At 36.2% G+C, this 26,666-nt stretch overlaps 1 protein-coding gene across 1 annotated transcript in view; it reads right to left on the bottom strand.

Annotated features, from left to right (window-relative positions):
- NCKAP5 (NCK associated protein 5) overlaps positions 1-26,666 on the bottom strand; it is a 674,947-nt gene that overhangs the window by 169,634 nt on the left and 478,647 nt on the right. Inside the window, exons 8-9 of the mRNA XM_070957028.1 lie at positions 5,785-5,853; positions 2,333-2,371 (exon numbers count right to left, since the gene is read on the bottom strand). Coding sequence (XP_070813129.1) covers positions 2,333-2,371; positions 5,785-5,853 — 108 coding nt within the window. The remainder of the gene's footprint in view (positions 1-2,332; positions 2,372-5,784; positions 5,854-26,666) is intronic.

Here is a 26,666-nt window from a genome sequence, read left to right as displayed (position 1 = left end):
TTATGGTAAATTAACTCCATCATTCAGCCAATTACAGTCATTTCATGAGAAGCTGGGTTGAATTACTGGCAAACCATTTAGACAGTATAGATGAAATATTGTACAAATGAAGCTGAACTCATGGTGACTACATAGATAAAGCCATGTAGTTTTCTTGGCAAGTGTGAAGAAATTATTTGTCCTCGGCATTCCTCCAGGATATTTCTTCCAGTCTTGCTTGTAAACTGGTTGATTTTCCATCTAAATACTAATTAGCTCAAGCCTTGCTTAGCATCCTAAAATCCTAAAATTTCTGCCATCTAGTTGAGTATTTAGGGAACACAGGTTGGTTTCAACTCATAACCACAAAGGGACAGGATAGTCAGAGTTAAGCAGTGCAAACATTAAGTGAGGCATCATGTGATTGCATCCAATTTTTCTGTGCTCAGTAAGTGGAGACATCATGTGACCACAACTTGCTAACTTCCCTGACAGCTTTTCCATTGATGTTGCTTGTTGGAAGCTGGCTGAGAAAGTCACAAATGGCAGTCACATGACTCTGGGACACGGCTACCATTGTAAATATGCAATGGCTGCCAAGCACCTATATCATAATCATGTGACCATGAGGATGCTGTGTCGTAAACGCAAGGACCAGACATAACTTTTTCAGTGCAGTCATAACATAGAATGGCTTCTAAAGAACTACTTTTACCTAGGTTTGCATCATATGTTCCAAATAAAAAAACAATCAAATTGCCATAGGCTCCCTGAAAATATGATATACAAGAAAAATACTTCACTCTGTTTTCAAACTGTGGGCCAAGAAACTATCACTGGACAATCTTCTTGACAAACTGCCACCACCATTCCGTCTGCCACTTTCAATTATGCCAAGACTCTAACAGGAGCTCCAAAATATATTGCTGCATATAGCAATAGCAATAGCACTTAGGTTTATATACCACCTCATAATGCTTTATAGCCCTCTCTACGCAGTTTACAGAGTCAGCATATTGACCTCAACAATCAGGGTCCTCATTTTACCCACCTCAGAAGCAGGGAAGGCTGAGTCAACCTTGAACCGGTGAGACTTGAACTGCTGGCAGTTGGCAGAATTAGCCTGCAATACTGCATTCTAGCCACTGCACCACCACAGCTCTTTATAGATTCACATGAGAACAGAATTGGGTGGAATAAAATTGGGTGGAAGATTAAGCTATAGCATGCAAAACTGTAGGGAAAGGGAACATTTTCAAGGAAAAAAAAACCAAGGAAGTCCAGTTGCCTTTTGGAAAAAGTACATTTGGGACAACCATGGCCTGGATAATTAAGAATCTCCATAGAGAAGTGGCAAGGTCCTCTTCCAGAAGAATAAGCTCAATCTTGTTGGGAAACAAGAAACTCCAGGTAAAGGTAGATCAAAGTGTTGGCAGGCAAAGAAAAGGGCTAAGTTCCCTTTTTCCCTGTTCCGGGGAAAAAGAGATAAACCCACACTGCAAATGTGGTTTATGCTGCTTTTCATGCCACCACTGTTTTGCTTTGATTTTTAACCCTAGAGCAGTGTTTCTCAAACTTCACAACTTCAAGATGTGCAGACTTCAGCTCCCAGAATTCCCCAGCCATCATGGGTTATACTTGCCAAGTCTTAAAGTTGGCAAGTCTGAAAAGCACTGCCCTAGAGCATATCTTGGTATAGAAAAACGAGCTTCAATATCATACATAAATAATAACTAAAATATAGTATATAAATAAAAAGACTACACACATATAAGCTGGGAGAAAGGTAAGAAAACTCAATTAATGTTGCACAGCAGCTCCAACCAAATTGGCTATCTCCAAGGTGCAATTCAAGAAAACTAAAAACAGCTGCATGTCTCATTACATGTGTAGGGATTTGGCTGTCTGTAGCCCTAAGTATAAATGAACATGCTAAGCAAAGCAATCAGTTGTTCCAATTCTGTAAGAATGGCATAATCTTGTATATACAAAAATGGGGTCATATTCTAATGCTATATATTACCAGTGATAAATTTATTTAATGTAACACTCCCAAATATGGATGAGATTTCAGGTCCAGCTTAACTTGAAGTAATCTTGTAAATTAAGTCTGCTCAATCGCTGAGAGCATTCTGCATACTCCGCAGGGTTTTATCAGCAGGAAGACCCTGCTTTTCTGTTGGTTGAAATAAATTCTTAATCTTTATTCAATGGCCTAAGAAGGATAATCAAAGGGATTCCTAGTGACTCAATGCAATATGTCATCATGTTCAATTTACTGGACAAAAAAGATTGATAATTTTAGTTAAGTATTATTTTTTTTTTGACACCACAGAGAAAATAAATGACTTACCTTCTGAGTAAGCAGCGCTTGTACAACCTGGTTGGCTACCTACAGAAGAAATAATCATATCTGAGAATTACTTTTCATAATTGGGAGGAAGGGGAATTAAACTCTCCTAACTTCCATAGAAACTAAGATTCTACTTTTTTTTTTTTAATTTCAAAACTTAGTAGTTTTTTTAAATGACCCCTCAACACAACATTTTTTACCCTCCAAAGTGAACCAATACAGACCAGGAGCCAAACTATATATAAGTCAATTGCTTTAAAGAAAGAAATAAGCATTTCGGTCCTCCATATGGAAAAGGCAGCCCTGAATCTACCAAAAAAGGAAAAGAAAAAAAAAAATAGACCATCTGTTCATGACAGCTAGATGGCATTGCATGCTCCAGAAAATTAAAATACCTACAGCTCAATCAGACTAGAATTTTACCATACTTTTTTTATATTGACTTAAAACAAATAACAAAACTTTGATTTATAGAACTATGTATAGAATTAATTTTACTTAATTCTTTACTCATCTACTAGGATCATTTTCTATATTTTCATCTTATTTTTTTAATAAAAAAATAGTTTCCTATTTATCATTAAATTTAAAATCCAAAATCAGATATAGAAGTCTATCACATATTTTATTATGCAATTAATAATATTTTAATGAGCGATATGCTACCATTTTATTTTGTTATGCAGCCTTATGCTTTATGTAAATTTTACTATTTTGAATAAAATGATTTTTTTTAGAAATGAGATGTTTCTTTCTTTCACTAATTTGATTTTAAAATTTGGTTTCATGTGAATTAGAATTTAAGAGAGGAATTCAACCTTTTTCTAAATACTTATATTTTTATAGAAGTCAAATGCTTGAAATGATTCACATTCTCATAAAATTCCTATCATTTCCAAAACTGTTCTCTAACCTAAGGCACCACAGACAGCAAAGGTCACATAAAATGGCTATCTCTATGATTTAATACAAGACACAGATTAAAACTGTAGTCAGAACTCACAGGAGTATAACTATAACTTTTTAGATAAGAGTGGCATAGAAGAGATATGCTATATTGGGGTTTTTAAATCTAAAAAATAAGCAAATACTTTAAATATCACAATTAATACTCTAAATTTTGGGAGTTCAGTAAAGTGCCTACATATTCACTGAAACAGCACAAAGTGATATAATCAGAGAGGAGAGGGATTAAATACTACAGGAATTCTACAAATTTTAATAAACCAAGTGTCTGAAATGAAGATACTCAGGATATTCAGAAGGGGGATACTGTATATGGATGCTTTTATTTATAAAATCACTGAATAATTGCCTAACACCACCACAATGGAGCATTATATATGCCAACAAATACATTACTACAAATGTCACAAAGCATTATGTAGTATGTGCTTAAGATAGGTTGTTAATACCTTAAAATAAAAATCAATACTTTTTCTTTTTTCATGGTAATTTTCTGAATTTGAGCTGCTTGTTTATTTCTTTATTATTGACAGAGAGAGGGAGGGATGGAAAGAAGGAAAGAAGAAAAGAAGACAATAAAGAAGGAAAGTTTCTGATGCTAACTGTCAGCTTCCCACCAGAAATTAAATGGGAAAGCCGACAGGAAGTTAGAAGTCATTGCTGCTCAGTGATTTTCAGCAGTGTCTGTGATAATTCTATTTTCTTTTTAGGTCAGGAAATATCTCTGAAACAACGACCCAACAGGTCAAGTAAATAAATAAAATTCATTATTAAGTAAAACAATTCAAATGCTGTTTACACTATAGTTTAATTCAAGTACATTATGTATTTTTCCTTGGAGGAAATAACAGAGATTTACAACTAATTTGAAAGCAATTGTTTCCGGGGATAACTTTTAAAAAGAAGAATGTTAGTCTTTTTTTAAACAAAGTAATAATTTTATTTATTTATTAGCTTTTTATTCCACCTTTCTTACTTTATAAGAAACTCAAGGTAGTGAATAAATATAAAGTATATAAAATATAATATTTTATATTATAAAATATAAATATAAATATAAAGCTTGGGCAATACTATTCTTAGCCATGCAGGTAAACCTAACCAGTCTTAAAGTTTATGGCTTATTGGCTCTACTTAATTTCATTATTCAGTTATCAATTTTGATAGTGATATTGCATGCTGAATACTTTTTTAGTGATTGCAAATTGATTGGACTGTATCTTTTTTTAACCTTGTTTTGGTTTCATAATTTTATTGTGTGAAGATCAACAGTTCAATTTTTCATTTGGCTTGTTTATTACACTCCTCTAAAATGGTGTCATAATCATAATGACCTTCACCATTATCAGGCAAAAAGCTCTGTGGCAATTTGCTTACCACTATATCCCTTCCAAACTATACCACTTACCAAACAATATCCAAACTTCTTTGTCAGTAACATTTCTGAATAATTCTATTTTTTTTCCAAGGCCACCAAAAGGAAAAAAATACATTTGATCATTTTATCTGGCTACCATAATCTCCTCTATTTACTGCAAAACTGCTAATCTCCTATGATTTTTAATCTTCTCGGTTGCCAGGCTTCCTTGGACCATCCCAGACAAATGGCTTTCCAAGCTTTGTTTGAAAACCTATAGGCACGGAGCATCGGCGACTCCAGGAGGCAGTCTGTAATTTTCATGGTCATGAAATTCCTCCTTAATTGGTACCTAGAGGTTTTCAAACAAAGCTAGGAGAGCCATTTGTCTGGCACAGTCCAAAGAAGCCTGTACTGAGCAGTAGACTGGATCTGAAGACCCAAGAATCCCTCCCAATCCCATGATTTTACAATTCTAAGGCAGGAGCTTCATTATTTCATATTCTTTAGACCATGGATAGATGAAGACCCCCAATTTTTAATTAGTAGAGAAGATAATGTTGGCCTTGATTCCTGAAGATTTGAGGTAGAAGAACTTTTGTTACTTGAAAAAAGGATACAGCAAAATCTGTGTGAAAATCAAACTACCTATGATGGCTCCTTTGCAATAATTTATTTATTTATTTATTAGTTCGATTTATATGCCGCCCTTCTCCGGAGACTCCGGGCGGCTTACAATGCGTTAACTAATAGCCTTCATACTTTTGTATATACCTGCTTAGTAGGGCTTCCCCCCCGCCCTCAAGCAGTGTTCTTTTTTATACAAAGTCAGCTTATTGCCCCCACAATCCGGGTCCTAATTCTTGTTAACCTAAGAAATTTGCTAGTAAGTAAAATGAAACTATCTGAATTAGTTTATTTCAGACATATAGCATTCTACAATAATAGAATGGTTGTCTGAAAGATGGCCAGCTATATAAATATTTTAAATAAATCAATAAAAATAATAATTAAAAAACTTGAGATTGAGAATTAAAGGACAACAGAAGCAAGCCAGAAAGCTTTCTTATGGGAGGGAGAAGGAGATTTTTAACCAAAGAGTAGGAGATCAACATTCGATCCATCTCACCTCATCAAGACATCTTTCATACTGCTCTCTCTGATTTTTATTTTCCATAGCCAGTGCGGAATTTTCTGCCTGAAAGACACACAAGCACACACATACAAACAAAAATATAGATTAATTAGTGGATATAATGAAGAACATGACAATTTAATTATACAGCTAGTCCTCGACAGTTCATTTAGTAACTGTTAAAAGTTACAGCAGCACTGAAAAAGGTGACTTATGACTGTTTTTTACACTTATGACCATTGTACCATCCCCAAGGTCATGTGATCAAAATTTGGACACTTGGCAACTGGTTCAAATTAATGACAATTGCGGTATTCCCTTTTGCGACCTTTTGATAAGCAAAGCCAACGGGAAGCCAGATTTACTTAACAGCTGTGTTATTAATTTAACAACTGCAGTAATTCACTTAACAACTGTTGCAAAAATGTTGTAAAATGGGGCAAAATTCACTTAACAAATGTTTTGCTTAAGAACAGAAATGTTGGTCTCAATTGAGGTCGTAAATCAAGGACTACCTATATTGTGAATGTAATCTCATAATCTTATAACTGTGTAGGATAAATATAATTATTTATGATCTAATGTAAACTTTGGATTTTTCACCCTCCAAATATGTGTTGCTGTTCTGAAATAACACAAATTCTGTTAACTTTATGAAATCACATGCACAATATAGTTCAATTTAGGAGAGCCAGACAGATCTCTGTAATGTCTTCTTGACAGATACTGAAAACGGCCTTTAGTAAGAATACTGCAGTGGATATTTGATATATCAATTTTCTTTTATTGAAGCCTTCCAAACTTTAGTGCTAGGAAACCATGAGTCAAGGGCATTGTCTTCCCTCTCTAAATCAGAAAGCTTAGTTTAATATTAACAGATTTACATCTACAATAATAAAAACTGATCTCCTTTTATCATTCAGACATCATAGCACTAATGGTTAGGGCAGTCATATTTTCATTTTCATTTTTTTATTTTTTTAGTTCTTGCAAAACCAATGAAAGCAGCACACATTTTTCTTGCTATATCCACAATATTTTGTTCAGAATAATAGCAGAACAGATATATAAGCTTTTTTCATTAAAGCAACAACAAAGAAACCTTCAAAAGTATAAAACTAAATTAATCAGTACAAACTAGAGCAGTGGAGGTGGTTTAATCCCTAATTCCATAAAATCACTGCAACTGGGCACGCCACAAAACCAAGGCAACCTTTTTTTTCAACAGTTCTGATTCTAAAAAGCAGAAAACTCTTCTGGCATTGGAAATGCCAGGTCAAGGCTGCAGGGTGAAACAACCATAATCACTTCTCTGTCATGATGAGAACCCTGTCATTTCTGAAGCACAAAAAGCTTCTCTGAAAGAAATCCAAGAGTATCATACAGTGCAAATCCCATTCTAGTCCCTATATATTTTAATAAAAATGTTGCAACCCCCCCCACAAATAATGGCTCTGTTCAGAATTCATTCAAGACATTTACGTACCACCTTTCCTCTAAGAGCCAAAGGTGGGACCAGATTCTGTCCTACAACTAGGACATCTCTCCTCACATCAATTATATGAGGTAGGCCGGGTCACTCATTTGTAATTGCGAAGTCTCTTAGTTCATTTCATGGCTGAGGCTGGAATTGAAACTGAATCTTCCTGATAGCTATTCCAACATATTAAGCACCATATATGGATGGTGCCCATCTGACTAAATAAGCATTAGCACTCAGCGAATAAGGCTGCTACTAGTAAATAAAGCATGCCATAAAATACTGAAACATAAAAATACAGAAAAATCCTCCTGTTCTGGGTGTTACATCTCATTCCCTCTTCTCATCAATTTTCTATTATTTCCTTTTCTCATTCCCTTTTCTCATCAGTCTTCTACTATTTTCTTCAACAAACATTAAGCCAGCATTTCCAACATAGAGTGACTACTTAAATAACCAAATGTTGCCACAATCTTTATATGGTAAAAAGTTAAACAATTCTCTGCTATTCTGAATATCAAGTTATTTATAAATTCAAAATAAGAACAATGAGTTTGGTAGGTGAAAAAGTTTGGACATTGTGGTAATATTAAAAAAAATAGCTCCCAAACATTTTTATAGTTAATTTTCATTCTATTTATTTAGTTATTTCACTATTTCTATTCTTGCTTTTGGACTTTTTCCACCACTCTTCCTCTCAGAATTCTTTTAGTTCAGAAATATTTGTAGGTCTCATTGTATGCATTGCATATGTTCAATCATATTCAAATCTGGGGACTACAAATGCCATTACAAAACATTTATCTTTCTTTTCTGGTTGATCTGAATGAATGTTTCAGATCACTATTTTGCTGAAACATCCAATCACTGTTCAGCTTTACACTTTTTACTAATTACTTGGATACAAAATTTTCTTATATAATACAAATCAATTCTGATTCACTGAAACATAATTTAATCTGTTGCATTCACCTGTGTATATATACAACGATATACCTGTGTATATATACAACATTATATAAAATGGTCACATCTAAAACAAAATAAATTAACAGTCCAATATCCTATCCATGTTCACATACCACGTGAAATGGCCCCATCCATTACTTCCAAGGACTTTCAGCAGGCACTTTCTACAGACATGGCTTAGATGGGCACATTTTATCTGGAATAAGCAATCTTTAAATAACTTGCCTCCAAGCTACACCTTGATATGTATCCAAAAAACAGCTGGCAGTCAATGCAATTACCACAATATTAGAGCTTTGTGGCAATAACAGGCAGTTCTGACTAGCACATGGATAGCCATATCCTTCATTAGAGGTACTGTTTCTGGAAGGTTGTTAAGAAAAGTCCTACTTAAGAGTGCTTTATAGTAGTTAATCCATGACATGGCAAGATCATGAGTCATTGTTGCTAGCACTTTCTGTTCCAGAAAAATCATGAAAAGCAAAAAAAAAAACAAAAAAAAAAACCTGAAGCTGGGAAAAAGCCCTCCTTAACACACAGCTTCCATCATAAATCCCTCAGATTGGATTGATTGACGACCTTCAACTCCATACTCATGAGAAATATGCCATAACTCACACCTATATATTTTATCATATTTCCTCTAAATCTACAAGCATGAATGCAATAAAATTCCTCACGTTCACACATTTTTCAAAGTCCTGCAGAATAAAGATCCAGTTTACTTAGCAAAAGACCCAATCTACTTCCTAAATCTTGAACACTATATCTTTTGGTATTCTTTCAATCAAAATTCCACCTGACATCTTCACACTCACATTTTACAAACTAATTATTTTGCCTTTCACTTTCTAAATTTCCTTTTGTATAGGGAGACAATAATGCATTCTTCCAAATTACAAGCACACATGGAGCTTCACAAAAACATTAAATAAGAAACAGAGCTACTGTGTAACTCTGGGTAAATATGGGTGTAACCATATCCATATTTTAACATTTTTTCCAATTAGACCATTTATATCTGCAATCTTACTGTTTTTCAACATTCTCACCACATATATTTATGACTTTCTATTTTTCAATTCTTTTTTAGACTCTTTAGACCAGGGGTGTCAAACTGGTGGCCTGCAAGCCGGATGCGTCACGCGCAGGCCACACCCACCCCAACTTCACAAAGAGGAAAAACATTGCAAAACGTCATGTGACGATAACATGACGTGGCGAGTTTGACACCCATGCTTTAGACTTTTGTTATTGTTTCAAGATATCAGAGTCATATAAATCTCTAAAATGCTTCTTCCAGCTTTTCTCACTTCAGTTGGTCAGAGTGGGAAAATTAAAGTCCATGAGGGGCTTCTTTGGAAAAAGGGAAATGAGATCCTAGAGAGATTATATTTTCATTCAACAACCAAGATGGGAAGGAGGGAAACAGCCAGCTTTATGTAGGACCCAAGACAGGAAGGTGTTGTGGTCTGCCAGCAGCCTGCGGAGCTGGCAGCGGAGTCAGACAGTGAGGACGCTGCGGAGGAACATGGGCCAATCCTGGAGCCAGGGTAAGGCCTGGATGAGGGCTCTGCGTCAGAGGCAGAGATGGGGCCAGGGCCATCTGGGTGTGATGCACAGACTCCAGAGCCCCCAGAGTCAGGCAGCGGAAAGGCAGAGGAACAGGAGGAGCCTGTTCCTAGTGCACACATGCGCAGAGCTGCCAGAAGGCAAGAGTGTTCTGTCCCCGTACCACACACACACCCAACCAGCCAGCTGAGGGTTAAATAAACTCTTCAAACATTCAACGTCAGTGATAAGGAACTTGGCAGCAACTCCGTGGCTGCCTGCCAAAAACTTTTACTCCGATAACACAGACAAAAATACACACAGTTTGAATAGTCCAGGTTGTAATTAAATCCACAGCAAATAGGTGTTGTGTCCGAAGGTGCCAAGTGCCTTGCCAGAGATTAGCTTTGTCCGTCACAGAGTCCGAATGGCCACCATACTCCCTTTTATAGCCTGTGGGGTGTGGTCCAGTGACTCAGCTAATCTCTGGCACGCCTTCCCCTCTGCTGCGCACGCTTCTCCCTGTGCCTCTGGCGAGGGTCCAGCCAGCACTTATTTTCCTCGTCGCTGTCCACCTGTGGCTGCGGGGACGTGCTTGGCTCTGAGCATATCGTTTGGCCTTCGGTGTCCTCTGGAGGCATTGCCAGAGAGGAGGGTCCTGAAGAGGGAGGCCTTGCCAACTCCTCCCCCTCACTCTCAGAGTCTGCATCTGTCGATAGCCCAGGCTCAGGCAACGGAGCCACAACAAAGAGCAGCTAAAGCAAAAGGGATGACTGGGAGTAAGGCCAGGAGATGATTGGCCCCTCCCATAAGGCTTAAAAGAGAAACAAATGCACTTGGGCCTTTTGCAGGAAAGCAACGTTGCTAATTCTGTTTCCAGTCAGCATCTCTTGTTTGTTTCTGAACTGTGTGAGGCTTTGCCAAGTAAGGCCTTTGGCAATGTGTCAAAGAAGATAAAGGTTGGTGATTATCCTGAAGGACTTCTTCCGAAGGACTTTTTTTGCAACTAATTGGGACTCAGCAATATATACTTCATTTGAGGTTGCAGGCCCAAAAGAACCTGTTCATTAGGCAGGACAATGTCTTATTCATTACCATAAACCCTGTCCTTGTTGTTGTTCAGTCACAAAATTGTGTTTGATTCTTCATTACTCCCTGGATTATAGTATGCCAGCCTCCCCCACCCCATTCTCCATTTTCCCTGAGTTTTCCCAACTTCATGTTCATTGCATCAAGGATGCTATCTAACCATCTCATCCTCTGCCATCCCCTTCTCCTTTTGCCTTCCATCTTTTCGAAAATCAAGGTCTTTTCCAATGAGTCCTCTCTTCTCATTAGGTAGCCAAAGTATTTGAGCTTCAGCTTCAGAGACCTTGTCCACAAGGAGCCAAATATAATTCTTTCTTTAGAGACTTCTTTATTGGCCAAGTGTGATTGGACACACAAGGAATTTGTGCATATGCTCTCAGTGTACATGCAAGCAACAAATGATAAATCATGATTATAATCATAAAATACATTCACCATAAATCATAAGACAGAACACTCAGTGATAGTCACAGAATACTAAATAAGCAATCAACATAAATCATATCAAGACATTAAATAAAACAAAGATTGTTGGTGTGACCAGAACAATCTTGAACTGGCCACACCATATTTCTACAAAACTGTAGAAATTATAGTAGATTTTTGGAGAAGCCCTTCTATTCTACCACCTCTTACAATATTAGACAACACAGTATCAACGGAAGATATCTTCAAGTTTCTAGGTTCTATAATATCTCAAGACTTAAAATGGACACCTAGCATCAAAAATGTCATCAAAAAAACACAATAAAGAATGTTCTTCCTGCACCAACTCAGAAAGCTCAAACTGCCCAAGGAACTGTTGATACAGTTCTACATAGTAATTATTGAATCTGTCATTTGCACCTCTATAACTGTCTGGTTTGGCACTGCAACCAAATAAGACAGATATAGACTTCAATGGACAGTTAGAACTTCAGAAAAAACAATTGCTACCAGCCTGCCTTCCATTGAGGACCTGTATCAGGGGTGAAATTTGACCAACTTGGACCGTCTCGGGTGAACCGATAGGGACTATTTGAATCAGTTCACCAAACTGGTAAAAACCACCCCTGGTTGGCCCCGCCCACGCTCACCTGGTCACCTGCTTGCCCTTTCCAACCACTTGCTCACCCCTTCCGGCCACTCGAGCCGCCCACCCACCCCCACCTTATAGGGTGAGACTTTTCTCCCTCCATTCACAGTGGAGCTGCTGCTCCATTTATGCCCCCCCCCAGCCCCCTCCCTCCTGGGGACTACCTTAAAGGTACAGGCTGCAGCAGCTCTGCTGTGAATGGAGGGAGAGAAGTTCGGCTTCTCTCTGTCACATAATTCAATGTTAAATGCTGCAGCAGAGAGAATCCAAAATTTTCTCTCTCCATTCACAACAGAGCTGCTGCAGCCTGTCCCTTTAAGGTACTTCTACCCCAGGAGGGAGGGGGTCAGGGGGGACCATAAAAGGAGCAGCAGCTCTACTGTGAATGGTGGGAGAGAAGTTCGGCTTCTCTCTGCCATAGCATTCACCATGAGCCCTTCTCGTGCTCATATGGACATTTTTTCTTACTGGGTTCTGTGGGCGTGGCTTGGTGGGGAGGGTTAATGTGACTGAGTGGGTGTGGCCATGAGTGACATCAAGTTGGCCACACCCATTCAGTCACAGGAACCCCCCCCCAAGTCACAGCCACAGAACCGGTAGGGAAAAAATTGAATGTCACCACTGACCTATATACTGCACGAGCCAGAAAGAGGGCTGTGAAAATCCTTTTAAGCTCATGTATCCATATGCACATGGATGCAAGCACAAATGATGAATAATATATAATTTTGGGCTTCCGGTTTGGCTTCCGTCGCCGCCAGACGGTCCTTTGAGACCGCCAGCCTCGTCGCCCATAAAGAGCCGCCTTTACACCTGAAAGGCGGCTCGAAAAACTCCGTTTCCATAAGGAAACGTGAGACAGAGCCGGCGAGGGCAGGTAGAGCCCTCTGCGAACTCCCCAGAGTTCTTTTTTACCTCTGGGGAGGAAGCAGGATGAGGCTCCCAATTTTCCTCGCCGTTGCTCCGGGCTTTGGGAGAACTCTGCGCTGTGCAGAGCCAGGCGATGGGACCAGACCAATCAACGAAAACTAACAGACTCTTTGAACAAGTAGGATGAAATCCGGACCTGGGACCCTAAATTGCAAGTACCTCTAATAATCCTAAAACTGACTTTAAAAGCAAAGAAGAGTGGAAGGGGGGAAAAAAGAAAGTTTAAAATGGCGACTGGCTGAGGCTTGAGAAGAGCTGAAAGCGAAAGTCATTCCGCTTGACTAGTTTAGTATGCTACAAAGTAACTGAGATAACAGCGCTGGCTAGAAGTGAAGAGAAAAATTCTTATTTCATGCTTCTTCCTTCTTTGAGACTTGATATTGATATTGCTTGGAGAGAAGTTTTTTTCCTTAAAGGGGGGAAAAAAGAAAAGAAAAAAAAATCTGCTTGTGTGGCAGGATGGCGTTAAAATTCACAAAGCCAGATAACCAAGCTGTTGGGGGGGGCTCCTCCATTTATAAACCACATGAACAAGTTTTGAGCTTGCAGATGCAGAGGAATGGCTTTAAAGATCTAACGCAATTTGTAATGGAAGAGATGGCAAGACATGATGAGATTGTGAACCAGAACCTTGAAAAATTTAGACAGGAAATTAAAGAGTTAGTTCAACAAAAGTATGATAAATTTAAGCAACATATAATAAGTTTCTTAGACGCAATGATAAAGATGGATGAAAAGTTTAATTCAGAAATAGAGTCTAATATGAAGGAAGTTGATTATAAGATTCATAATTTGGATAATAAAATACAAAGAATTGAAAATGATTTAACAATGATTCAAGAAAATAGCTCAGAAGTAGAATTAAAAATAAAGGAAGCTAACTATAAGCCTTATAATGCAGATAACATAAAACAAAGGATTGAAAATGAAGTCATAATGATGCAATTCAGATTTATGGAATTTGCGGTCAGAATTAGGGGAATACAGGAAGATAAAAGAGAAGATTTGAGAAAGATGTCTGCTGAAGTTCTGGCTGGGATTTTAAAGCTTAGTCCTGAAGAGGTATCCTGCAAGATTGATAAGGCCTACAGAGTTAATTCTTGGGTGGCAAAGCAAAGGCAGCTGCCTAGAGATGTGGTGATCTACTTTTCTGATAAAGAAATAAGAAATGATATTGTGCAAAAGTCTTTTAACTCCATTCTTGAAATGCATGGAAGGAAGATTTGGATATTTAAAGAGCTACCGCCTAAGATGTTAAAAGATAGAAAGGATTTTGGATTTTTGGTGACTGAGCTAAAGAAACAAAACATTCCATTTAGGTGGGATGTTCCAGTTGGTATAATATTGAGATATCAAGGAGAAAGATATCAACTAAATACTGTTGAAAAAGCGGAAGAATTTTACTATAAGGTTTTTAAAATGGGTTCAACATCTCCATGTATAATACACGAGGGGAATAAAGAAAAGCAAAATTAACAAGAGATTGAAATTCAGGCTAAGCAGATGGTGGTGGAGGTAACGGAAAAACAACAAGCTACAGAGGCCTTTGTGGATGAGCCGCTTCTGGATTCTCCTTCAGAGGTTATAGTTGGATTACCTATAAATACAAGAGAGGCGGCTTTGGATAATGTGATGACTTATCAAGGTACAGACCAGCATGGAAATCAAACAGTTGATATACAACTCATAGAAAGAAAACCAGGATGGAGATCTAAGCCACAAAAAGTTAAGAAAAGAAGAAGCAGGTCCCACAAAAATAAAAAAAATTAACAATTGACTGACTATACAACAGTGTAATGCCAGTTACTTAAGAGACGATTGAATACATGAAAATATAGTTGAGGCAAAGTATTGGTTTATATTATCTTGAGGAGAGTGACAGATCTCTGCAGTGCTGTACTTTTGGGATGTGGAAGATGGCCTTAAATTGAGTGGATCGGAACTTTCTATTTTGGACTCTTTGACAAATGGATTACGTTTATGCTGAGCTACAAGGCAAGAGAATTATGGGATTGGGGCATGCAGAAGATCTGGTTGTTACCCTAACACGGTGGTTGGAATGAATAATCTAGATGAAAGACATTACAGAAGACACTATATGGAATATAAATATAAAGTCACTCGGGTGGTTTTTTTATATACGAAAAACATTTACTATTGATGGGGGCAAATGGTAATTGAAGATACTGAACATACTGTTGGAACTAGAATTTGATGTTACCCTAATATGGGTGATGGAATTAACAATCCAGTTGAAAGACATTACAGAAGATATCATATGGATTACAAACTTAAAGTCATTTGAGAATTTTATTTATATATGGAAATAATTTTTCAGTGGTGTGGGCAGAAGAACAAAGATATCGAAAATATTATGTATGGTAGACCTGTAGGAAAGTGGGTGGAGATAGGTTAGTTTACTGATTGTTTAGTTTAGGTAAAGGGATGTTATGTTATATTAATATATGTAAAAGATTTGAATTAAGAGATATATGCATGGGGGAGGAGGAAATGGATAGATTATGAGTTGAAATTGCTAAATTAGGATTTATTATATAATTTTATAGCTGAATGTTGCTTTGAAATGTATAGTATAAGGGGGATATAATAACATTGTTAGAAGGGTGGAGATAGGTTAGCTTACTGATTGTTTAGTTTAGGAAAAGGGATGTTATGCTATATTAATATACGTAAAAGATTTGAATTAAGAGATATATGCATGGGGGAGGAGGAAATGGATAGATTATGAGCTGAAATTGCTAAATTAGGATTTGTTATATAATTTTATAGCTGAATGTTGCTTTGAAATGTATAGTATAAGGGGGATATAATAATATTGTTAGAAAGAAAGGGTCAGCATATGGGGAATGGAGCAAAAAGGATGGTAAAGTATTATATAATCTGTTATTAATTTGGGTTTTATTCTGGAGAAGCCACAGGGGGAGGGGAGGGGAGGGAGGTTAGGGAGGAGGGGGGAAAAAGGGGGGGGAAATCTGTATTTGAAATACTTTTTCAATAAAAATATATATATATATATAATTTTTCCTGAAATCAGGAAAAAACCAAGAGTGGAACCAATGCTGGTAATTTACTCAGTATGCAGTTTTCATTCAGTCATAAAATAGATGAAAGAAAACCTAACTGGCTGAGTGGGGAATTCTGGGACTTGAAGTCCCCATGTCTTCTAGGGCAGGGCTGGGAAATGTGGCTCTTTTACAACCCGTGGACTTCAACTCCCAGCCAACTTGACTGTCTCAGGAATTCTGGGAGTTGAAGTCCACAGGTTGTAAAAGAGCCACATTTGCCCACCCCTGTTCTAGGGGATTGCTTAAATGCAAATAGTCATTGTATCATATCACATCATTATTCAAACTTAAACACAAACCATTGCTCAAATAGCCTCTTTTCCATTAAACAACAATTGAAGAAATTATTGATTGCATAGCTAAAGAATGCAAGGTAGCTTTGTTCCCTCTTACAAATGAAATATTCTTGAGCTGCCACACAAAAGCAAATGTTCATCAATTATGTATGGCAATGGAAACTTTCTAGAGAACGATTCAAATAAAACTTCAAATGCATTAATAAATGTCTGTTTGACTAGTGTGTGAATGACCGAAATAGAGATGTATATCTGCTTCATTATCAGTGTGTATCAAAATAGACTACACAAGGACCAATTTAAAGTTTCAGGATAACTGAGTAAAGACAAATCTAAAATATCCATTCTTCCTGGAGGCATAGACCAAATTAAAAAAACCTTTCAAGGCAAAATTAAACCTAGCTTGGGAATCCAATATCAGGAATTGCGCTGCATGTCTGAGTATGTCGGAAAGAAGGACGCTACAGTCAGGTCTCGGATGCTGTACTTGTTTAATCCAATCAATCTCCAGCACGGCCAGCGACAAAGCTGACATTCAATGCGAGGATACACAAAGTCGGTGTTGGGAGCGGCTGCCTCCCAATGCTGTTTAAATAAGCGCGCCGGCAATTACAGTTTGTCAACATGCCCTTCCGGGTATCGCAGCTACTGCCCATGTGTGAGTCAGCAACCTCCTTATTCCCGGCGTCAGGCGGAAGGGTGTCAGGAACACAATGCCTCTCCCAGCCGCAGCGTGACCGACCGCCTATCACTATACCTATCACCCCCACCACCGGTGTGAATGTGACACCCAAACCAACCCCCACAAGCCCCTCACTGTTGAAGCCAGGTATCCTTTATAGCGTCAGGATCCACAGTCGCCACTACAAGTCGGGGTGTTGAGGGGATCTCGACATCCAAGTATCATACCTTTGTTCATAATCTTCCCATCACATAATGCCCTTCACATGTTTATGAATAATCAAGATTCACACACAATTTTAGTTTACATTGTATGCTTCCCTCTTAGCATATTTAAAATCTAAGAAAACTAAGTGATTTTTTTTAATGGGAAAAAACTGCGGTTAAAAAGATAAGCTGCATTCCACTTAACAGCACCCAGTTAAGGAAACCCAAAATAGTGTTGCCAGTCTCTTTTAAGAGGTCTTGATAGCACTGCCTCTTGGCTCACAAGCACACTGGTATTTTTAAAAGAAGTTTAGTGTCTTCACTCACATATACATTACTTTTGGAATTGTATCTAAAGCCTTAGAAGGGATGAGGAGCTGAAATTCTCCCAGCAGGCAGCCCTTTCACTCTCAAAAGTTCCCACAGCCCAGGAAAGGATTTCAGCTCCTTTGAATTACTTTGAATTCCTGCAGGCTGCAGGAATTGAGTTGAAATCTTCAGATTTCAGCTCCCTTCCTGCAGTCCCACAAGGGATTTCAGCTCCACTCCATGCCATCCACCTGCAAGCTTCCCTGTCAGCTTTCCCACTAACTTTCTCTGGAAGCCAGCAAAAAAGATTGCAGGGAGGCTCACATGATCACAGGATGTTTGGCATGTCATAAACATGAGTTGGTGTTGTTTTTGCTCATGAAGCAAAAAGTTTTTGGCAGCAAATAAGGAGCTGGTTAGAAGAGATGTTAATGTTCAAAATAGAAGTCAATTTTTCTTACTGGGCATGACAGATGGCAAATATGACAAAAATGTAACCTATTTAATATTGCATATACTTACTGCGGCAAGATTAGCATTTGCTCAAAAATGGAAGTGCAAAGAAATATCCTCAGAAGAAGAAGTAATACACAAAATTTACAGCTGTGCAGAGATGGACAGACTTACTTTAGATCTCAAAGACAAAAGTGAATCAACATGCTATGAAGTCTGGAATAAATTTTATAATTGGTTAGATAAGAGAAAGAATGCCAAAAACAAGGGATAATGAATGTCTGGAAATGTATATATCAATGTATATCAATATATCAAGGTATATTGAATTTGTGAATGTAATATAAGTTTATTAAATATATGTATAGCTGTTTAGGAAGGAAAATACTGTATACTTGATATATAATGAAATAGGAGATATGTAAATTTGTATATAGATTAAGGAATGTATTACTTATTAACTTGAATTTGACGCAAATGTTAGAAACCAGAGACATTGAGCAATGTCCATTGTTTTATTTTTAAAACTAATAAAGTATTTTTTTAAAAAAACATGAGTTGGTAGGTAAGCATCTGAATAGTGGTCATGTGAGACCACTATTCAGAGACATTTTATGATTGCCAGAAATACTTTATAGGCCATAAAAATGACCCTTTCAATGGTCATTAAATGACCAGTCATAGGTTGAGTACTACCTGTATTCAACTATCATGCTTTTTTAAACCTACCGTATCCCATACTTCATTACATTCATCATATAAAGTCTACTTCTAAAGGCATTCCTAATTATTGGCGCCAAAACTTTGTCAATTATATGATGAGATACTTGATAAGGGAATATTTATCAGAAGTATTTAATCAAGCTTGTATTATAGTTATGCCAAAACCAGGTAAAGATCATGCCCAGTGTTCAATCTCACTGATTAACATTGATATAAAAAACTTAACAGGAGTGCTAGCAAAATGATTACAGCAAGTGCTATCATTTGTTATTAAAAATGATCAAGCTGGGTTTATAAAAACTTGACAAGCAGCAGACAATATTAGGTTAGCTTAGCTTAGTTTAGGTGTAGATTTAATAGACCTGAATAAAAGTTAAGACCAATTTGTAATCTTATCCTTAGATGCTGAAAAAGTTTTTGACAAAATATATAAGCAGTACGTGTTTGCTATATTAAATACTGTAGGTCTGGATTTCCTTTGAAATTCATAAAATGGAACAAGATGATATATGAATTGCATACACCAATCAAGGAGAGAAGCAACCTAGAACTAAGGATAAATTTCCTGACAATTAGAACAATTAATGATTTATAACGATAAATCACGATTTGCCTCCAGAAGTTATGGATGTTCCAACACTGGAAGTTTTTAAGAAGATGTTGGACAGCCATTTGTCTGAAATGGTGTAGGGTTTCCTGCCTGAGCAGGGGATTGAACTAGAAGACCTCCAAGGTCCTTTCCAACTCTGTTATTCTATTCTGTTCTGTTCCTTTAGAATACTTTAGTTGGAACAAAGTTTGATTAGCCTTTTTTACATATCTATTTTGCGTTTTTAACTTTGCTAAGCATACATTTATACTTTTTAAGAAGAGTTAACTGTGCCTTGTAAAATAAAGGTGAAAAAAACAACAACAACAAAGGAGAGATTTCCCAGCCTCTCTCCTATAGAATAATTAGTCTTGATGGTGAAATTAAATTGTTGCTGAGTTTTCTAAAGCAGAAATGTCTTCTGTATTTTCAGGCTTAATTTGATCTGGGAGAGAGAATCTTTTCCAGGATGAATCAACCCCCAGGTGTTGGATAAAATGTAATCAATATGTATTCTTATGGAGGCTAATCATGGCACATTATTTTATGAGATGACTAACATCTGTAAAAACATTGGCTTACCGGATTAAAAAAATATTATTACTCTGGATGGCAATGTGAACATATGAGAAGAAATGAAAACTATGAAAACATAAATTGATAAGTTGAAAGAGGAGTGGAAAATGTGAACACAGTAACTTGTTCTCATGAACCTAGACAGAAGACAACTGAATTTACAATGGAAAAGCAAGAAAAGAACATAGATCTCTATGATAAAGTTTTGTTTAAACTACAAGGAGAGCTAGCCCACCCAGAAACCTAAAGTTAAGGCATCTTCCTACAAATATACAAACTACAGAAACTTTGTCTGATTTGCTGGAAAAAATACTTGCAAGAGACACTTTCATTGCCTCCAGGAGTGGATGTAGAAATATACATTAGGATGCTTATTGGGTTAAATTACATTTGAGGATCCCGCAGAGCGCTCCTTACATTATTGTCAAATTTCTCAGGGCTGCTACTCATGTTATGGTTTTGAGTGAGGATCCTTCATTTAGATATGAGGAATATAAATTCCAAATATTCAGTGATATTCCTGAGACATGGATTTTTTTGATGAAGGAATTTTCTTTGGCTAAGGTTTTGGCTAAAAAGAAATCTACTAAGTTTTTTTTTTTTTTAATTTCCTGCTATTTTTTGTCAGTCAATCTCTGATCAGCTCAAGCATGAGTGCAATGACTGATTGTTGCCATTTTGGAAGGCTTATGTTGTTGTGGGAATAATTCTTTATTTTGTTTCTGTCTTGCTAGTAGTGCTATCTGTAGAGACTAGGTACAAATGTTCCAGTGTTAACATTGATTTTGTTTCCTGTTTCTTCAACAACAGAGGGATGGAAGGAGGAGAAGGGGGGACTTGAGATGGTAAATTAGCTCTCTATGGAAGTCAATTTATGTCTTGTTTATTGTCATTGGTTTAATTCTATTTGGTGGGAAGTATGTTAGTTGTATATTACTTGTGTTCAGTTATAGTTTTTATAATCCCTGGTAGTATTAATCTCATTGCAATTTTCTGTATTCATATATAATGTATATACTTATTTGTAATTTAAATATTCCTTGTTTTTGAAAGAGGTTTTTTTATTATGGAGCCTATAGGTAAGTATATTATATTTGATCCTTTTACATGCTTGGGTTGTGGATACTAAATTGGAATATGAAAGGGATATGAAATATTATTAAATGTATTTTTATTTAATAATAAATAGACATAAAGATGTTATATTTCTAAGTAATATATCAGAGATAATGAACTTAAAACTTCATCTTCTTCACTGAATATGTCATAGATTCTTCTTGAGAGCCAGTCTAGTACTTAAGGCATCAGACTAGAAACCAGAAGACTGTGAGTTCTAATCCTGTTTTAGGCATGAAATCTGGCTGGGTGACTTTGGCCAGTCATTCTCTCTCAGCCCTAGGAAGGAGGCATGAGTAAACTATTTCTGAAATCGTGCAAAAAAACACAAAACCCTGCAGGAACTAATCCAGGCGGTGATCAGGAGTCAACGGTGACTTGAAGGAAAAAAAAAAAAAAAAAGGAGGGAGGGAGGGAGGAAGGAAGGAAGGAAGGGAATATTTTCTTCTTGCAAGAGGAAGGCTTTTAACATTTTATTAGGGGGAAATAGTATTTCCAAAGAATGTATCTGAAATGATGGGCATCAGATTTTCTATGCTGAAAGCTATTCACTATAATTTTGAGATTTGGCTGCTAATTGGGGGAAGGGGTAGCTAAAAGAATCATACTGAGAAATTGAAAATGTGATATTGTTCCAGATGTCAAGGAATGTTTGTTCGAAAGGTGTAATCTGTCTTCTAATCAAAGGATGAACCAAAATGTGCTGCTACAGCAGAGATATTGTGATATTTTACAACAATATTTTGTACTTTTTTAAAAAAAGAGAACCATTCAGAGGATGTTGGGGTGGCTCAAACCTCTTGGGAGATATGATTTCATAAGATGGGCACCATGACAGAAACATATGCTGACTGGGTCCTATCAGATGACCTTGTTTTATAAAGGGACCAGAAACACTATGGGCTGCTATTGTTGCTTTTATCCGCAGACATACATGATGTAATGTCAAAGGATATACTAAGTTAAGGTATTCAAATACTTGCTGAAAACAAAAAATATTCTGGACAACTCTTCGTTATTTCACTGAGTACCACTATGCTCTCATTATACGTCCCAAACAACAAAAATCCCAACAGCGCTGGTAATAACAAAATTGTAATTAATCAAAGACAGGGCAAAAAAGAATTTGACCATTGTCGACTGAGCACATCCCCAGATTGATTTTAAGGTATAAATCAGTATTTTATAGCATTTTCTATAATTACCTCTGCTTAAAGATTAAAAAAAGAGTCCAAAATAGAGACTAACCTATTTTTATTCAGGGTTTTTTTTTTTTGTTTGTTTGTTTGTTTCTGAGGAAGCTAAACTCGCATTTCTATACTCAAAGGCAAGGCAATAAATCTCAGTGGAGTTGGTGGCCTTTTCAGTAGATACATTTAGGATTATAAAACAGTAATGGAAAGCCAAAAATGGAGCATATGGTTTCTGTAACTGCTTGATAATGTAGAAGCTGGAGATGTTTCAATGAGAAGTGCTTGATATGCACCCCCAAACTTTGCAAAGCATGGACTTTTAACGATGCTAAATTACATATCCCTAATAAAAACTATTTTCATTTCTAATCAATGTAGTACTCCTACCATAAGGTCAACATTGGGCCACACAGGGCGTTTTAAAAACTACCTATACAGAATGGTATGCAGTGTAGAATAATCAAACTTTGAAAACAGTGCAGTTATAGAAAGTGGAGATTTAAATCAAGCTCTCAAATAAACTTTGTTTTTTAAGACTTCCAAAAGGATGGGATATGTTGAACATCTCTGCATCATGGGACCTAAACTTTTTTGCTGTTAATTTCAATTTGGTTTATTCTGTTTCAGTAGATATTCCTTTAGCCTTTCTTTTCCCAATTATATCTAGTATTCAAAACTAGCTTTCAGAAAGAGAGAACACACATTTTGAATATATAACATGGAATGCTTTGAAGCCCAAATGAAGGGATTTTTTACACTGAGATCTCTACTATATTATGCACAATTTTATAAAGCAAAATTGATGCATCTAAATTTTAAGTCTGAAAATTGATTTGAAATTACTCAACTAGTGACTCATCTGCATTCTGGCACAGCAGTAATTTAGGTTTGATATTTTGGCTGATTCTTCCTGATCAGCAAGCTGTTTGCATATTACTTTCCCCTCAGTTTGATATATTCCTTAAACACACAATTAAGAAATAAGAAAATGAGAGTTTTACAGCTAATAATGCATATATTTGCTTATAGGAAATGTACAGGCAATTTTATCCTAGGGGCTTTAAATAACGACCAAATTGATTTTATGCAGTCTAGGCAAGTTTCAGAACTATATTCCCTGTTGATTGTAGAGCAAATCATAAGCATTTATTTGACGTTTTGTAACAGGAAATGAAATGGGAAAGCATCCCCTAAGGATGATAAAGCAACCGTTAGAATATATTAAATCACCAGCAGAGCATTTCACCTATCAAAAAAACAAGACGGAAAAGGTAAAATTGTATTTTTTTTCAAATTTGCAGCTTAATTTAAATAATCGTGATTCTTAATATTCATGTTCACCATGTTGTCTGTTATGACATCATGAGTCTATCAGATGTGGAATATTGATGGTTGTTTTAAGAGCTAGCCTATAAAAAATTCTGGTTAAAAACAAATTGATAAATGTCTGTTATCCTATTAGTAAGATTGTCCATGCCAATATTCTAAAAGACTATTTTGTTTTACAAAAACTATTTGTAAAAAGTACATGGCTGAATTGGCCAAGGAATATATATCTTAGACAACACTACAAGGATCTTCTACCATGCAAGTATAGGTAGTCCTCAGGTTACAGCAGCAATTGGGACTGGGAACTCCAGCACTAAGAAACACAGTCATAAAATATGATGTCCCATGACTACATCACCTAGCAACAGCAATTCTTCCAGTCCTGGTTGCCACCATTAAATGAGGACCATTTGGATCATTAAATGAGGACCTAACTTGATCACAACTTTCAACTTCCTGTCGGCTTCCCATTGTTGGAACTCTGAAGACCTCTCATTCAGCACTGTTATAATTTTAAAAATAATTTTAAATTGCTGTAGGAGAAGGACCGGCATAGCCAGGGGGAGGCGTTAAAAAGATAAATCAGCCTAGAATCATTATCTAGCCACAAATAAAGTCCAACTCTCCCCCCCCCCCTTGATTGCCATTGACCCTTATCTAAATATAACCAGTGCTTCTATTATAGTTGAGAAGATTGCTATGCACAGGTTTTTAGCAATATATCAGTTAAACTGGACCTTTACACATGAACATGCTCTTTCACATCTGACATTTGCTGAATAAATGGTCATAAGCTGAGAACTAACCTCTTTCAATAAATTAAGACAGGCACCATAATATGAAATATTTGACCACATAGGTTTGTACAATTATGTAGAGAAAGCAGATATTTGAAATTCCTTTGTAGCAACACTTCTCTCAGTGAATTGGGCTGGACTTCATTTGCTAGGTCAGCATTGGCCTTTTATTTTAGGAATAATTACACAGAAATGGAAAATGAAAACCCAATTTATCTAGCACTGTGATTAGTTCAATTATTGTGCCAAAGTTACAGAAAAGTATAGAAGCTAGTTTGTTATATTCTGTAGTAATATCTTAAATATATTTGATTTATTTGCAGACCATCTCACCTCAAGATTAAGTCTACTAGTAGTATACATTAAAATATTAGAAATAATCTGATGTAGGGAGAGAAATATGTCAAATACATTTTTTATATATTGCATATTGTAATATCTCAGATTTTGACTGTAGTTTTAAGTGTCACTATGGTCTTCCTAGATTCATAATTTGTTTCAATACTTTGCCAGAAAAACACTATTCATTGGTTCGATTTTCCTGTTTATGTAACAGAGAGTAAATATTCAAAACAAGCTTTTCTTGGATAATTTATCCAAATGTTAACCTGGATGATTTTCTCTTCAAATTTTAAGTTAACTCAACTCAAATTCAAGGAGCGCTTATAATAAATGAATTCTGTATGTGAGCAATTTGTAGAAAATAACATAGTTCAGTAGGAGTTGAAATAAGGTGCTGTATTGAAAAGTGAGTTTGGCCTATTTTTTTTCTTGAAATTATTCTTCATATTTCAGTATACAAATGTGGATGTTTTCTATAAATCTTATTACAGCCAAAAGTAGAGACACTGAGTTTTGCTTAAGAGTTTGACAGTATAATTTAGTCCTGAAAAGTATTTATTTTTACTTAACCTAAATATGGTTATGTTTTTATTAGATTTAGACATGAGTTTCATTTACAATATATACTGTTTTTCTATATTATATTGTTTTTAGGTTATTAATTTGCATTTGAATAAAATATACTGACATATTTTATTTCTATGCTACGGAACTGCATTTTGTGATTACTTTAAGAGAATACTATGGGTTTGCTGGATTATAATCATAAAATTTGGCTATAGAATAAGAACCAATTACATTAAGAAAATTTATCTGTGAGTAAACAGATTGGTTTATACTGCTTACTGATCATGTATTCCAAACAATTAAATAATAGCATTTTTTTTTTGGCTTTGCATTTGGCCTTTCACCAAATTGAATTGAATTGCAAAGTAAAGAATAAAGGGAACATTAGATATAATAGTACCAAATTGTTATACATTGTGTTAACACAATCACTGAAATAAAGAATCTTTATTCTCCATCTTCTTTACTTCAGTTTTGCATTGCTGATAATGGCTGCCATCCACTCCTTAAAGCCTGTTCCCACTTTGTTATGTAGACCAAGATTATTCAGCCCCCTTTAACATTTCTTACACTCTACATGGAGGGGAAAAGAAGAAATGATCATTGACAAATTACAGTGCTTTTCATCACCATTTCTCTTTCCCCGACATAACATATGGTAGGTTACATGTTCATAAATCAAAGGAAGGGAAAGACAGAAAATCGCTGATCAGGTTTAGTGACTTCTCATTTTGACTTCCATTGTGCTTTCAGTGAAAGAATTCACAGTGCTTGTAGCATTGTAATTAATGCATTATAGAGATCTATTTTCTCCTGAAGCCATTACCTTCAGCTATGGAACTGAGTCAGTTCAATACAATTCCCTGCTAAATGAGTGAGTCGTTCAGGCAACAATTAAGATAGCTGAAGATTTGACTGATGTACTTTCAGTGGCGGGAATCTCTGAAACACAGGTAAAAATGATTTCTCTTTTAGAAAAAAGGTTCCTCAAAATAAAGATTTAAAACAGAGTGGAGGTTTCTTTTAGATATTGCACCTTTTAAATAAACTTTTCATTATTGTTCATTATCTTTCTATATGTAATCAATTAGAGAATCTCATGTTACTGGGAATGAAAGAGATTGCTAATTATAGTATGGAAAGTAACTAAATACCTAAGTTATTTAATATTTTACCTGCATTTATTCAATTTGTGATAGACACTATGATCCTTTCGGCCTAGACCACTGTCCTGTTTGACTTGTGTATATGTAGTCACTAATACATATATGGAATCTTTGACCCACTGGTTGATGTGTAGCTATAATCCCCAACATCGAGGAATTCTGGAATAAAATTTCAACAACACACAAAGGGTATCATATTCCGCATCCCTGTCTTTAGAAGTCTAAACCACATAGGATTATGTGGCAATCAACCATGATCAACAACTCAAAGTCAGAATGTTGGCTTATTTGCTGTAGACAACTGAATTTCATGAATTTGATAACATATTGTTATTCATGAATGTCTAACTGA

This window comes from Pituophis catenifer, unplaced genomic scaffold, assembly GCF_029215685.1.
Source record: "Pituophis catenifer annectens isolate HBS135680 unplaced genomic scaffold, rPitCat1.0.hap2 SCAF_1, whole genome shotgun sequence".
NCBI lineage: Eukaryota > Metazoa > Chordata > Lepidosauria > Squamata > Colubridae > Pituophis > Pituophis catenifer.
This window is presented reverse-complemented; position numbering and strand designations above follow the sequence as displayed.